The 14,207-nt window shown below is 38.4% G+C and overlaps 1 protein-coding gene across 1 annotated transcript; it reads left to right on the top strand.

Moving 5' to 3' along the window:
- The first annotated feature begins 3,804 nt into the window (after positions 1-3,804).
- On the top strand, positions 3,805-12,979 carry LOC111228495 (ubiquitin-conjugating enzyme E2 H-like). The gene is made up of 7 exons (XM_022754398.1): positions 3,805-4,049; positions 7,875-7,951; positions 8,161-8,235; positions 8,407-8,446; positions 8,690-8,742; positions 9,423-9,551; positions 10,297-12,979. Exons 1-7 carry the CDS (start codon positions 3,997-3,999, stop codon positions 10,419-10,421), a joined length of 552 nt encoding a protein of 183 aa, XP_022610119.1. The 5' UTR covers positions 3,805-3,996; the 3' UTR covers positions 10,422-12,979.
- Positions 12,980-14,207: the final 1,228 nt, after the last annotated feature.

Below are 14,207 nucleotides of genomic sequence, written 5' to 3'. Positions count from 1 at the left end.
AATTGGATCAATTGATTTATAAAATGTAAGAAATTAATTTCCTCGAGCTTAAGGGGACATGAATTATTTGTTTTGTCTAAAACCCAAAGATTTTTAATTTATTAACTCATGGGACAAAGAAAATCAACAAACTCTCACAAATGAGAAGCTGAAACCAATGAATGTCACATTTTTGTTAGAAAAATGAAACTTAAACAATTAATTGATTATGATTGTTGGATACATTTTCTGTGTATTTTCTGTCAGATAGATTGGCATAACTGTATCTGGTAATGTTAAACTTCAGTGAGAGATATCCTGAGTTTATGTAAGCTACTGTAATTTGTTTGCTTGCTGCAGTAAATCAAGATCTACATTCTCCAGCAAAGTGTATGGTGACTTACAACCTGGCAACTGAACCAAGTCAACCAAGTCAACCTTTCCCCCAGATCTTCTGGGGCTGCTTTGCTGACATGTGGTAATCTGGATTTGGAGCTCACTGGGATAGGCTGAAGGAGCAAAACAGAACAGAAAGATCAATCATCACATGAAAAGCTAACATGGATTGTTCAGATAGCGTGTGTGAAAATAAACATAATATACATAAGAACTGTAATAGTTGTCTCAGTGACAATAATAATGAACTTTTTTGATTACCAGTGTTGTTTCGCTGCAGTTCACTTCACTAAAAGCATGTCACAGCGCATGTGTTCTATGTAAATGCATGTTAATGTTTAACATTTAAGGCCCTTGATGCCTGTCCAGACTCTGCAGCTGTTCCAGTAAAATAGCTCTTTGTGGCAAACTTTTTGTTGCACTCCTGATCTGTTTCTGTTGAGATAGCAGTGCACCAGTCATTCAACCTGAAGGCACTGGTGTTTTACACAGTACACTATGTTCCTTCATAAATGTCCTTCTGCATTGCAACTTCACTTAACATCAGGTGGCACATTTGTTAGCAGAGAGAATCTCAGTCTCAGTGACTCAGTTAACATAACATTGCCTCTCCATATAATTCCTCAGCAGACTGACAGCGAGTAGGAAATGAAGCCAGTCCTTGAAGTGTCACCAACAGTAAGAAATTCCTGATCAATGAGTTACAGCTGTGTTAATGAGATTAAACAGGAAATGAGTTGTCAACTTTTTGTTCCTTCCAGTGATCTACTCATAGATGTCTGGGGATCAGCACTTGATACAATCTCCACCAAATGACGTCCAAAGTGTTTTGCATGATTGGGAGATGCACTGCATTCATTATTTTTGTTTGGTTATCTACTGTAAACTCTTCATGTATGAAGAGTTTACAGTAGATAACCAAAAGACTTTAAAGGCTAAGCAAATACCTGTGTTAAGGTTGTGTGTTAAACTGGAGATATGGAAAATCATTGGGCAGAACAAGTTTAACATATACATGCATGAGGGCATTACATAGCTGACATGCTCATGGCTTTAGGACAGATTGTCTGGAAGTTTAGCAAAGACATCAGTATTGAGTGAATACAAAGCAAATATGAGTTTCAATCTGCAATTGAACATTTTAAAGGATGCATGGACAGATTTTTGAGAGCAGAACAAGATCTGAGAGTAAGTGATGACACATTTTTAGGAGTAATTAATATTTTGAAGATTCAGTGGGATTTGTGCTTGTGGATTCAATCAAGCAGTGGGGGTTCTTTTGCTGACTATCTCCTGCTTGTTCTTAGTTTTGGCAAGCTCAAAGTGGCTTCTGTATATCAAACTCCTCATCCATAATGCTCATTGGAAAAAATTATCTTCTTCTTTTTGTATAATTAGCTGCATCCAGGATGGTGCTGTCTTTTTTATTTTTGCTCTCCACCTTTGACCACAGACGGATGGATCTGTAATTGGAGACAGTTTACTGACCTTTGTACCGTATTTGACAGCCTTTAATAATACTGATGAAATCAGCCTTTAGTGCACACCTTCCATAGATTGCTCGCACACACACATGCAAATATCATTCAAAATGTGTTGCCCCTACACACTCTTAAATCTTGACTTGCAAAACTGACTACAACTTGAGTTTGTTGATTTTAGCTGATGATAAGCTCATCGAGTTAAAGTTAAACTGTTAGACGGAACAAAATATACATATTTTAAATTAAACAAGACTTCTAAGGAGAGTCTGTAATGCAAGAGGTTTCCAGTGTTTCTATATGCACTGCCATATTTGGAGTGAGACCTTTATATGCAAATTGTAATGAAACAAGCAATGATGTGCGAGACACCAACAAGGGGGGCATTATTTCAGAGCCACCAGCCTGTGCCCAGAATACACAAACAAAGATTTACACACTCAAATGTTGAATACTACAATCTGAGTGATGTGGTGGTCTGATAACTCAGAAAAAAAAGCATCTGGTGTTTGCCACATTATTGAGTCATCGCAGGCAACAGATTGTTTAATAACATCAAGTCAAGGATTGTATTGTGTCAGCCTTTTTCCAGGTATACGTGCAGCCAGATATTTTGTTTAAGTCACATACATGGCTCTCCTCTTGACTCCACGTGGCTGGAGTGCCAGAGTTTTGACACAAAATATGTTAATGTGATGAATCCTACGTGTACATCAGCATAACAAAGGGTTCTGGTATGTTACTTGTGGTTGTCATCTTATGACAAGCAGGAGGTCATACTATGAACACCCAAGAACCATCTCAGGTCATGTGAGATTCTCAAGACCTGAATTTGACTTGGGACTCAAGGCAAGTCGACTTCGTCACATTGCAGACATGGAAACAGGAGCGATTGCAGATCTCAATTTGAACAGAACTGTGTGTAAGGATTTTGACAGACCTGAGCTTGAAGACTATAAACTGTCATCGCCTCCTCATAAAATAATTGCTGGGACAAAAGTCCTTTTTTAAGTTTCCTCTGTCAGAAAAATGTTAACAATTTCTTTCTGTACTCAATAAAGATGATCTACTTAGCTAAATCAAGGCAATTTTTTATATAGTTCATAATCAAATTTGCTTCAGGGGGGTTTACAATCTGTAAAAGAGAAAAAACAAAGAAGAGATCCCATTTATGGGATTGGATGGGGCTGGCTGAAACAGGATTTCTCCTTTTTGTTTGATTGTTTCTTTGTTTTTAATTTGTACACATTTGTTGTTTCACTTTTGGTGTTTGCACCTTTCCTGGTTGTTTAGTTTCTGGTTTCTTTATTATAGTTGTGGGGGATTTATTTAATTGCATATATCAGTGAAACTAAATAATAGAAACACCCCTCAATGTCCAAAATGACCTACAGTTCAACTGACATCTCTTTAAAACAGGTTTAAATATGAATATTATACCCTTCATGGAGGCCAGCGTTATTATTACATATGACAGAAGTGTTGCATTAGAATGCATTTGTTTTAGCTTGGAGTACCTGGTAAACTGTCAAGTATGTCGTGAGCAATACGAGGCTAAGTCACTCATTAACTCTAAATATTTGTGATTCATATAATTCATGGACACAGAGTGCCTGTGAAGAAACACAACTTTGGCCTAATGTGCTTGTTTCAGCCTTTTAAACAAGCCAATTCCGCCATAGATATAGGCATGATAGACAAGCACGCACTTTCTCTCTGAGCACTATTTGAGCAGCCTCTGGAAAAACAAGCCGGAAGTACATTTTTTGTTTAAATGTGAAGTTATATCTTTGCAGATTTGACCAAAGCAATTATATCCACTTTCAGAAATACGTTACTAACAGTGCAGTCGTGTTCTGTGGAGCACATTTCTGTACCTGGGCCCCTCCTCTCGTCAGCCTGGTCGCTGGAGGTTGATGTCACTGGCAGAGTCCTCAGGACAGGAGGACACAACTAGGTAGAGCTGGTCTCAGACAAACCGTGGAGATCCAGTGAGAGGAAGAAAAGTGGGCGATGTTGCAGCTAGGATCCTGTTTATGGACATTGTGGGAAGACTGCTGATACAGTCCATCCAAGCTGAGAGGTCGAGGTAGCCTCATCGCCGCAGTATTTTTGATCACTTCTTTAAAGGAATACAAAAATGTCGTCTCCAAGTCCAGGCAAGAGGCGAATGGATACCGACGTGGTGAAACTGTATCCTTCCCAGAACATAAACAAGCCGAAATAGCCAAATTAAATAGGCACATCTTGTTTTATAGCCATTGTCAGCTCTCTGATGTTGATTAAATACGTCATTTGTTCCCGATGGCTGTTGTAACGATGTGTATTATTCTGCTGCTAGCTATTTGAGATTAATGTATATTGTGAAAAGTGAGTAACGTGAAACACCGTGGTGTTAACGGGAAGCTGTGTCTAACGCTAGCTCACTGTTAAGTTAGCAGAATAGCGAGGAAGCTACACGTTTAATGTTATTTGTGTGGACTCACTTGCCTCTTCGCCAGAATTATCTCGCTAATACATTATTAATGTTTTTTTCTTGTCTTGTTTGTATCCATCGAGAATTAGCAGCGTAATCTGTCGCAACACAACGCTGACTGGTTAAACTCTGTGTTAGCTTTGGACGTTGTTAGCCTTAGCTTGGGTGCGATAAGTTAGCCTGCTAGCCAGTAATATGTGGTCCCACCGGACTGACAGCATAACGTGAGGGATAAGTGAGGACTCTTTTACATTTTCGAAACACTTATTTGGAAAGTTAGGTGTATTTTTTTCTTGATTTGGTAACGTTTACACTGAGGAAGCTAGCTGTTAGCTTTCACCGAGAGAACAAATAAGGTCGATGTAGCGTAACAGAGACGATCTTTCGACAAATACATAGAAAGTCGACCTCTAACTACATTTATTAACGTTAGACAACAGGAAAAACCAGGCATTGACATTTTGTGCTCATTTTAAATTGATGCCCAAATACAAAAATATTTCAAATAGAAGATAACCAGAACATAAATTGTATTTATAAAGAATAAGTCACGGTTGTCGTGTTTACCACATATTATACAGTAGAGTTTATGAAGCCTAAATATGATTTTATCTGAGTTTAACGATGTTAAAAAGAGGGGGCTTAAAAAGCGAATGTATATGGTATTGTCCTCTTTAATATTATTTTTTTCAATAACATTATTTGGATATCAAATGATGGTATGTTTTAATTTGTTGACAGCTGACTGGTGTAGTCTTGTTGAGTGTATATCGTTGTGTTGTGGCTCATTATTTGCAGTTTTCATCTGAAGTTTGCATGAAAGGTTTTCTGACAGCGTGAGCTGCATTGTTTTGTTTTTGTCCTGCAGCTAGACGCTGCTCTCTGATTGGTCAGCCTGTTACCATCCGGAACATGGCAGGGGGCGGGGCTTCACACACAGCTGATCGAAGAAACAACAAGCGTGCTTTCCGGGGCACATGAAGCGAGGGGGGGCTTCCAGTCCACAGCAGGGACAGGGCCGCTTGATGTTAGTGGATGAACGTGTTGTTTTCACCTTTGCAGAACTAGGGTCACACAGCCAGAGCTGAAACAATCATGATGATTAATCTATTACTCAAACTAGTCAGTGAAAATTATAATGACCTTATAATCGTTTAAGTCATTTGAAGTCATAGCAAAAATCTTGGTTCCAGTTCCTGGAATGTGCAGATTTCCTGATTTGATGTTTTTATGTTTTCGTGTAAACTCACTATCCTTGGTTTTGGGGCTGTTGGTCAGACAAAACAAGCAATTTGAAGACATCCCCTTAGCCTGGGATTGGATTTTTCACAATTTTTTGACTTCAACAATCTCATCTTCTCTTAATCTGAATGATCAATTAATTAATCATAAGAAAGTTTATTGAAATCTTAATTGAGAATGAAAATAATCAGCCCTACTGATGACATACATAGAGAGAAAAGCGTTGGTCCTTTATAATGGAGTATGTTAGTCTCTTACCTAAGATGCTATTAGTGAATGAAATTAGCCTAATATTTAAGTATTTAAATTTCATATCTTTCAAGACTTAGACACAATCAGTTTCACAACAGAAAAAATGACTTAATACATAGTGTTGTGCCAGGATGCACTTTTATCAGTTTGATAATTCAAAACTTCTTATTATTCCTTAAATTTACATATTTTATATAACCTTCATTATAACCAGCCATTAAACCTGTTATCAATCAATTAATTAATTATAATAATGATGTTTGTGACCCCTTACCTGAGAATGTTGGTTAGAGTTAAAATACACGTGTGGTTCTACCTAGAGCTACTAACATGCTCAAGTGCAAGCAGATTTAATGATGCCGAGGTAGATAGGAAAGAGTTTATGTGCTATTAAGTATGTAAAGGTAGTGAGTCATTCAGGTTGATGGATTCATTTAAATTCTTGTATTCCTTCCACTGCATATATTGTATTGTCTTTGCTGTTTTGTTGATTTGTTTTCAGTTTTCATGATTCTTTATGAATCCTTACCTTGAAGAGAGGATTTAACATAAGTCAAAGACGTGTTTCTTACCAAACCTGCACATCTACGTCAAAAAAGGAAATATACATATACATTGTACATATACAATGTGCATGTATTTGTAATGTCTTAAGTGTGCGAATCAAATCCAATCAAACTTAGAACATTTTTATCACAGGTGTGATCGTGGACGTACAGTATTGTCTATAAAAAAGATGCAAACAAAGGAGAAATTCAAAATAGGGTAACGGTTTTGGTTTTCGTTGACGTGCTTTATAAAGTATGGAAATAGAGCCGAAATGCTCAGCGTCATGAGACGAGTACATCATAGTGCTGATAAATCAGTGCACTGAGAGCTTTCGTAAAAATAAAGGTTTTCCCTTGTGTAGTTACTTTACTCTTGAGTGAGCATATGTTAGAGTTTCTATGGATAACCCTAAGGGAAAGGCAGAAGAGAGAGATGCACAGTTTTACTGCACAAGCCTGCAACTGTAACTGGTTTTATTTATAGGACCCATTGCTTTAGATCACATTTAGAGCTACCCTGTCGTCTTGGGTAGTGGTTTGCAAACCTTTTACTATTGAGTGACTGAGCTTTTTAAACCTTCTTCTCTGGTAGATGTTTACAGTTATTTTGCTGTCAGAAAGTTATGTAATCCAGCATTATCCTAACGTTTCCTTTGTTAGAGTGTTGGGATTGAGATGACAGAAGGATTTATGACAGGATGATGAAATAGAGTGTAAGAGTTCGTTGTGTGGTTTTTGTGGGTTTTTTTGTTTTCCATCTGTCATTGTGTCAGTCTCACAGTAGTTGACTGAGTACGTTCGACCTTTCTGTGTTGCGGTCAGACAGTTGACTCAGTTTCATCTCTCTTGCTGTCACCACACACTGTGATTATGACACATCCTCCTCACCCAAGTCAAGTTCCATCTTCTCCAGCTGTAGCTTCCTTCAAAACAGATAAAAGTTCCCATCAGTCCTCTCTACAGCTAAGGTAGCTGAAGAGAGCAGGTTTACACTGATCATCTTAATGTTTGGTAGTTGATAGACCCTCCTCTGATGTCTGTGCTTTCAGAATTATATTTCCTTTTTCTACATGTTTATTGAGAATAATGATCCGTGGCCATGAAAAAATCACCACACTTTCCTGATTATGTCCGAGTACAACAGTTAATGTTTGCGGTTTTCTGTTTTGAGAAATGTGGAATGGATGCGCAGTGGAAAAGCTTTTATTGTTGTTTTTTTCTTCTGTCTTCTTTCTTATTGTAAGATGTTTTGAGCTGTTGTCTGTTGGTTGAGTTTGTCTGGCAGTGGACACTGCATTATTGATCTCACTGCCTCATGTTATTGATTTTAGGTTTGACCTCTGCCCAGACAAGTTCACAGAGAGTGAGAATCTAAGGTTTTAGACACAGTAGCCCAGCCTGTGTTGGTGAATGTTTGTCGAAAATATATTTGATGTCTGAATTTTCTGCCTCTTGTGTTGGTTGAGTTTTGGGTGTGGCTTTTCCTTAACCAGTCATCAGCATTGAGAGCAAGCACGAGGTCACCATCCTTAGTGGACTCAACGAATTTGTGGTCAAGTTCCATGGACCACCTGGAAGTAAGAGCCCCCTGAAAATTACAGATTTCCGATTTTCCTTTTTATAGTATAAATTTATGAGAGTGGTATTGATCCTCTCGTCTAACTGTCGAAGAAAGAGAATAAATGTGTTTTCCAAAATATGGAACTCTTCCTTTAACAACCTGGACAATGCTGTTTGTTTTGTGTGTTTGTTTTGAGAATATATTGATTGATCGTACTTTTTCCAGCACCGTATGAAGGAGGCGTGTGGAAGGTTCGGGTGGACCTGCCAGATAAATATCCCTTCAAATCACCATCAATAGGTATGAAATAATAGGAATGTAATAATCATGCAAGTGTTTAATCCTTGTGAATGATAAAAGCTTTGAAAATCTTTATGCCCATCATTATTATCCTTGCCTTGTAAAGTAGTGCTGTTAAACAGTGGACATCAGAGTGATTTTAACTTGCTTCTCTCTAATTATTTTTTTTAGGATTCATGAATAAAATCTTTCATCCCAACATTGATGAAGCGTAAGTAGGACAGTTATTAGATACCAGTATACAGTTGTACCTTTTTTTTAATGCAGACACCCTGACACCTACAAACATATCTTAAAGTTTAGTACATGGGAAATTATTCTTGCTAGTGGTAAAATGCTGCTGTTTTCTCTTGAACTCACCCAGAACTCACTGTGCACCCTCCTCTGCTGTGACAGCCTCTGATGGGCTCTTCTTTTTGTATCATTCACAGTGGTGTGTTTTGTCTTTTTGCAGGTCAGGCACTGTGTGTTTAGATGTCATAAACCAGACATGGACAGCTCTCTATGGTAGGTCACAGTCACAGCTCTCATTATGACAGCCTCATATAGTGTATATACAGTACTTTCACCAGTTATTCTGTTAAACTGACTGACAGTAAATGGCCAATAAAATAACACATAGCGAGCAGCTTACACCTCTACAGTGCAGCTTTGGGCAGAGCATCTCGGTTTAATCGGCTTACACTTCAATGATAACTGCAGCTTGTATTAAGGTCATGTATTGAGCATTGATAGATAAGAAGGTCCTGAGGCTGAGAGGACTCTGAACAGGATGTAGTGAACACACTCACGTGGAGGGGATTTTTCTCACTTTCTTTGTTTCTGTTGTTCCAGTGACTGTTACAATGATTGTGAAACTCCTTCAAACTTCTGCCAGTAGCTCCCAGATTTTGGTTTACACTTGGATCTTTGTGCATTTATGTGCAACAGATGAGTTTGCACACTGTTCACTTGATCAAGTTGTGAGTAATATTGTTAGGTATCTCAGAAGTACATCACTGTTTCAAAAAGATGATTTACACCTTTTGGACTTTCTGAGGTGTTCCTGCATTTGGAGTCATTTTGTAATTATCTCTAGTGGATGATGATATAGTTGCACACATGACTCCAGCTTGTTGGTGGTTCATATGACCTGTGTAGGTTTGTTTTTCTGTCTACTGACTAATCTTTCTCCCCACATCCACCAGACCTCACCAACATCTTTGAGTCGTTCCTCCCGCAGCTGCTCGCCTACCCCAACCCCATTGATCCTCTGAACGGGGATGCAGCCGCCATGTACCTGCACCGACCAGAGGATTATAAACACAAGATCAAAGGTAGCAGACTCAAAGTCGGAAATAGTGGCTGTTCAGATGAAAAACAAAATGACGTACATGTATGTGGTTACTGTAGGGTATCGCTGTTTTCTTAATATTTCTACATTGGGGGAATATAACATTTAGATTTTGTGCATTCCCAGAATGAAACTCTGATTTTGCAAGGAGTTATTGTAGTTATTCAAGCTAAAGGGAACACACACTGTTAAAATCCAAATGTTATATTAGCAATGTTGGAGATTTTTGCAACTTGCAATCAAGTTGTATATATACATGTATTTCTAATCTAATGCTGGTTTCCATCTACTGCAGCCACATGAATATTCAGAGTTGTTTTGTTGAGATTTTTGACATGAATTAATTTGAGGAACATTATAGTCTTCTCATGTGTTCCACACAGGTCTGATGTTTTCATCTGCCGCCATTAACTAGTCATATACAAGATTTATTTCCTAAGTTTCAACTGCACTATGTCACATTTTGTTTTTATCGATGCACCAACTTTTTCACCGGAGTCAAGTGTGAAAACCTGTTTTTGATATTTTTACTTTTTGAATTTCTGGCTTTTCTACTCAGGTAAACTATGATGAGGTTTCACAAGTTATAGAGCAGTTCCTCACCATGACTGACATAACTGAAACATCTGTCAATGTGTGAGAGTGTTAGAGGCTGCTGTGTCGTTGCTGAGTTGCGTCACATGGACTCAGTCAAGCCATCTTTCTCCCTCCTCGTGTTTTTCTTACAGAGTACATCCAGAAGTACGCCACAGAGGAGGCCCTAAAGGAACAGGAGGAAGGAGGGGGCGACTCTTCTTCCGAGAGCTCCATGTCAGACTTTTCGGAGGATGAGGCTCAGGACATGGAGTTGTAGTGAAGGGAGAGATCCTTTCCACTTCACCTCACAACAGACTATCATTTCCTAAGAGCAGAAACTCAGTACTATATTCATATTTAAACAAGACAATTTTTTACAGCAACACAAGGATTTTTATTGCTACACAAGGATTTGCAGTATGATATTGCAGAATATTTACCCTTATTTAGGAATTCATCACCTGCCCCTTCCCACCTCCTCCTTACCCGACAGAGCCTTTGTAGATCAGAAAGGAGTGCATCATTCGATTCCATGATCTTTAGTGGCTTTAGGCAAGGCGCTCGCACTCACCGAGTCTAAGCAGGAGGCAAGAGGACTGTCATCAAAGCAAAACTACACTGTTTACACTCAGTTTCCTATTTGGATCCACAAGACACACCTCACCAGTTTTTCTGTTGTGACATGCAAGTTTTTTTTTTGTTTTTTTTTTACCAGTATTCATTCAACATTTTACTGCTTCATCAGGCATCTTTTCTTCACTGACAGAGCTCTGCAGGATGACAATCCACTATTTGTGAGCGATCTCAACTTCAGAAGTGCGTGGATTCTTTTTTTTTTTTTTCACCATTCATTGTTTGACACAACTGCCCCAAGGAGCTGCCATTACAATCATCACTTCTGAGGAGCCGAAGACCACAAGCCCACAGCGCGGTCATGTGTTCGCCGTGTACTGACTGGTGTGGCTGCAGACAGCCTCTCTGACAGGACTGCATGGCACACACTATCAAGCAACCAATGCATCAACCATGACAACGCCACAGAATGTGTGTGTGGGCGTGTGCGTGCGTGCGTGCGTGCGTGCATGCATGCGTGTGTGGGGGCGTGCACCTGTGTGTGTGCATGCATGAATGTAACCCAGCGAGAATCATGGTGCATTGATAACCGTGTTGTACTGAACCCTGATGCTCAGCAGAAGTGGAGGAGAAGGTTCATGATCCTGGTCATTCTCATCTTCAATACCCGTCTCCTCCTCCTCCTCCTCCTCTTCCTCCTCTCCGTTTTAGGAAAGTGTCTGTCATTCTCTGAGTATCTTTGTATATTGTGGCATGACACAGAAGTAAAGTTTGTGTAGGGCTTTGTGGAGCTGTAGAAATGAAGAGGACACCTGTGTGCAGGGCCTCTGTGAACTGGGCGGGGTTTGATGGGTATTATCCAGGTCCTTGTTGAATTGTTGAACTTCTTAACTTTGCCTATTGCTTGTGTTGAACTATAATAGGTGTTTGACTTGCGTAGGGATAGTTAGTTTTTTTTTTTTTTGTTTGTTTTTTTTGCGGGTGGTGAATTTAATACTCATATAACACACTAGTTTGAAGACTAATTGTCCTGTTAAGATGAGGAGAATTAATACATCTTTGTCTGTGGGATGACTCTTTGTTGAATCAAATCCTCCAAAGACGTGTTGCACCCCTGCTCCACTGCACCCCTTTTCTTATGCAAATGTATCCATCAAAGATAATTTACATCATCAGAGAAGAAGTGCTCTTTGTTTCAGCCATTCAACACTGTCGCATTTCCTTTTGTCACACTGTTGATGGCCTGTTGTTTTCCAAAATGGCGAGACCAAAATATAATGGCTCTACAAGATGAGTTTCGTATATACCCCCCAACCCCTCAGACTGGATTTGGGGATAAAGAGTTTACTTTGAGGTTAAGCGAGAAGATAAATAAATAACTGAAATGAATATTCTCAAAGCGTCAAACTCTTGAGTGGTCATCTCAGATTACTTTAAATTTAAATTCAGGCACAGGTTTCTTCTTCTTCAGGGGACAGATTAATAGCTTTTGCCCTGAAAAGGTCCATGTGCCTGATAGCAACTGTGCAGTGGAAGCGTTACCAGAGAAGTGACAGTTTACTGTTAAATTTCATGACGGTGCTCTGGTCTGTGTGTAATGCAGACTTGAAGCCTGATCATACATGTTTGTAACATGCACTCAACGCACTGTAAATCAGTTTGTATTATGTGTTATTTCTGTAAGGAAACACAATTTAGTATCTTACTTCATCGCCATCAAAATGGGCTATTTCATCCTGTTTGCAGAAAAAAGGATTATAGACAAAAATTGAATCAATAATAATCCCTTTATAATTTTTTAGGATGATATCAGGATCTCTTCCATGGTGTCTTGCAAGAGGGTTTACCTCCATTTGAGAATAACAGGTTAAAAAAACTAGCATTTCATAGTTTTTGACATGACATTAAAAATGTATTTGTTAAATAGCCTAGTTAAAATGGCTCTAATTAGCATTGGTAACCAAATATATGTTGGTGTAGGTCTTAGGACAACATGATACACAGTCAGTTGTCATGTGCAACAAAAAAAAAAAACACTGTCCAGCCTTGTTGTCTGTTATCATCTGGATTCATCAGTGTATTATGTATTTTTTATTAATGAGACATATATTTGATGCCTATAATTTGTTTTGAATGTTTTTATTTTTGTCTTTTAAGCCCGATGTCCAAGACACAAGTCAAGATATCCCTGATTTTTTTTAAAAGCAAAAAATGAATAAATGTGCTTCCCTTGTAACTTGAAGACAGAAATAAACAACAAAAAATAAATATGAACTATGTCAGTATCATGCTTCTGTGTATGACATGATGTCAGATTACATCACTGCTGAGGTTAGAAAATTAGTTGTAGTTTTTCATTTCGAAATGTCAGCTTTGTTTACCCTAATTTTCTTAGGCCTTAGGACTGATCACATACACAATGGGTTTAAAGTCATGTGCTGGGGATAAATGGTGTTAATCCAGGGAAATTCACACTAAACGATTGTAACACCTGTCTCTCATCAGTCCACTAGATGGCAGTCCTGTCTGTCTGTTTGTTTTGCAGACTGCATAAGCCTATGAGTTTCATGAGGAGGCTCACCCATAAAAATTACACCAGTTTTAGAGAAACCTTCATTTATGTTTTTACCAATTTTTCCAACACACCCAGCTTTATTCTTTATACAAGCAGAATAAAATCCTTAACCTATGAAATCACATTGCAAAGTTTTACATGACCCATATCTAATTCTACATTATTGTTGTTATGTGTGTTTTATGTCTGTGACGAGACATTTTTGACATGTCACAGTAGGAAAAGCACAGGTGTAAATAATGAAAGTAACGATGGCTGATTTTAGCTGCTCCAGTGACAGGGTCCTGGTATTGTGCATGCTGCTTCTCTGAGACACTAAAACAGAACAGAGCCATCGTTAATGTCATTAGTAACACCTGTGATTGATGACAAGACAAAATGTCTGCTGTGATAAAGGTCTGTTGGTGAGAGTTGAGTAAGTATGGAAGCTAAAGTCTGCCAGGAAAAGAATGAAAATAGATTTTAAAAAAGTTAGTCATAATAAAAATGTAGAAATTATGATGTACTATTTTATGATTTAGACTTCTGTCAAAGTCAAAGTTTCCCGGCAGATGCTTCCATAGCAAGTAATTTTCTTCACACAAAAAACTTTTAAAAGTGTCTAAGAAGCTGTAAAAAAACACCATTTTAATCCAGTTTGGGAGTTAGCTGGATTATTAAGGATATTCTTGACTTTCCATTGTACATATGGATCTGATACAGTAAAAAAGAAAACTTGATTAAATAAAAAGCAGACACAGTCCTGCATGTTGAGCTGTTGGAGTGTGATGCTCTTAAACAGACACAAGCAGACAATGATCTTATGAAATATTCATACTTGTGTGGCTGTGGAGCCTCTTTCTGATTATGTTCGGGTTTCCTGTTTCAACATTAGTTTAATCATTAATGCAGATTAAGCTTTTGACCACTGTGATT

This window comes from Seriola dumerili, unplaced genomic scaffold (genome assembly GCF_002260705.1).
Source record: "Seriola dumerili isolate Sdu_G_001 unplaced genomic scaffold, Sdu_1.0 BDQW01000219.1, whole genome shotgun sequence".
NCBI lineage: Eukaryota > Metazoa > Chordata > Actinopteri > Carangiformes > Carangidae > Seriola > Seriola dumerili.
This window is presented reverse-complemented; position numbering and strand designations above follow the sequence as displayed.

Coding starts and splice junctions, on each gene's coding strand:
- LOC111228495 (XM_022754398.1), top strand. CDS start 3,997: ATGTCGTCTCCAAGTCCAGGCAAGAGGCGAATGGATACCGACGTGGTG. Junction 8,236..8,406: donor CTTCAAATCACCATCAATAG/GTATGAAATAAT, acceptor TATTTTTTTTAG/GATTCATGAATAAAATCTTT. Junction 9,552..10,296: donor TTATAAACACAAGATCAAAG/GTAGCAGACTCA, acceptor TTTTTCTTACAG/AGTACATCCAGAAGTACGCC.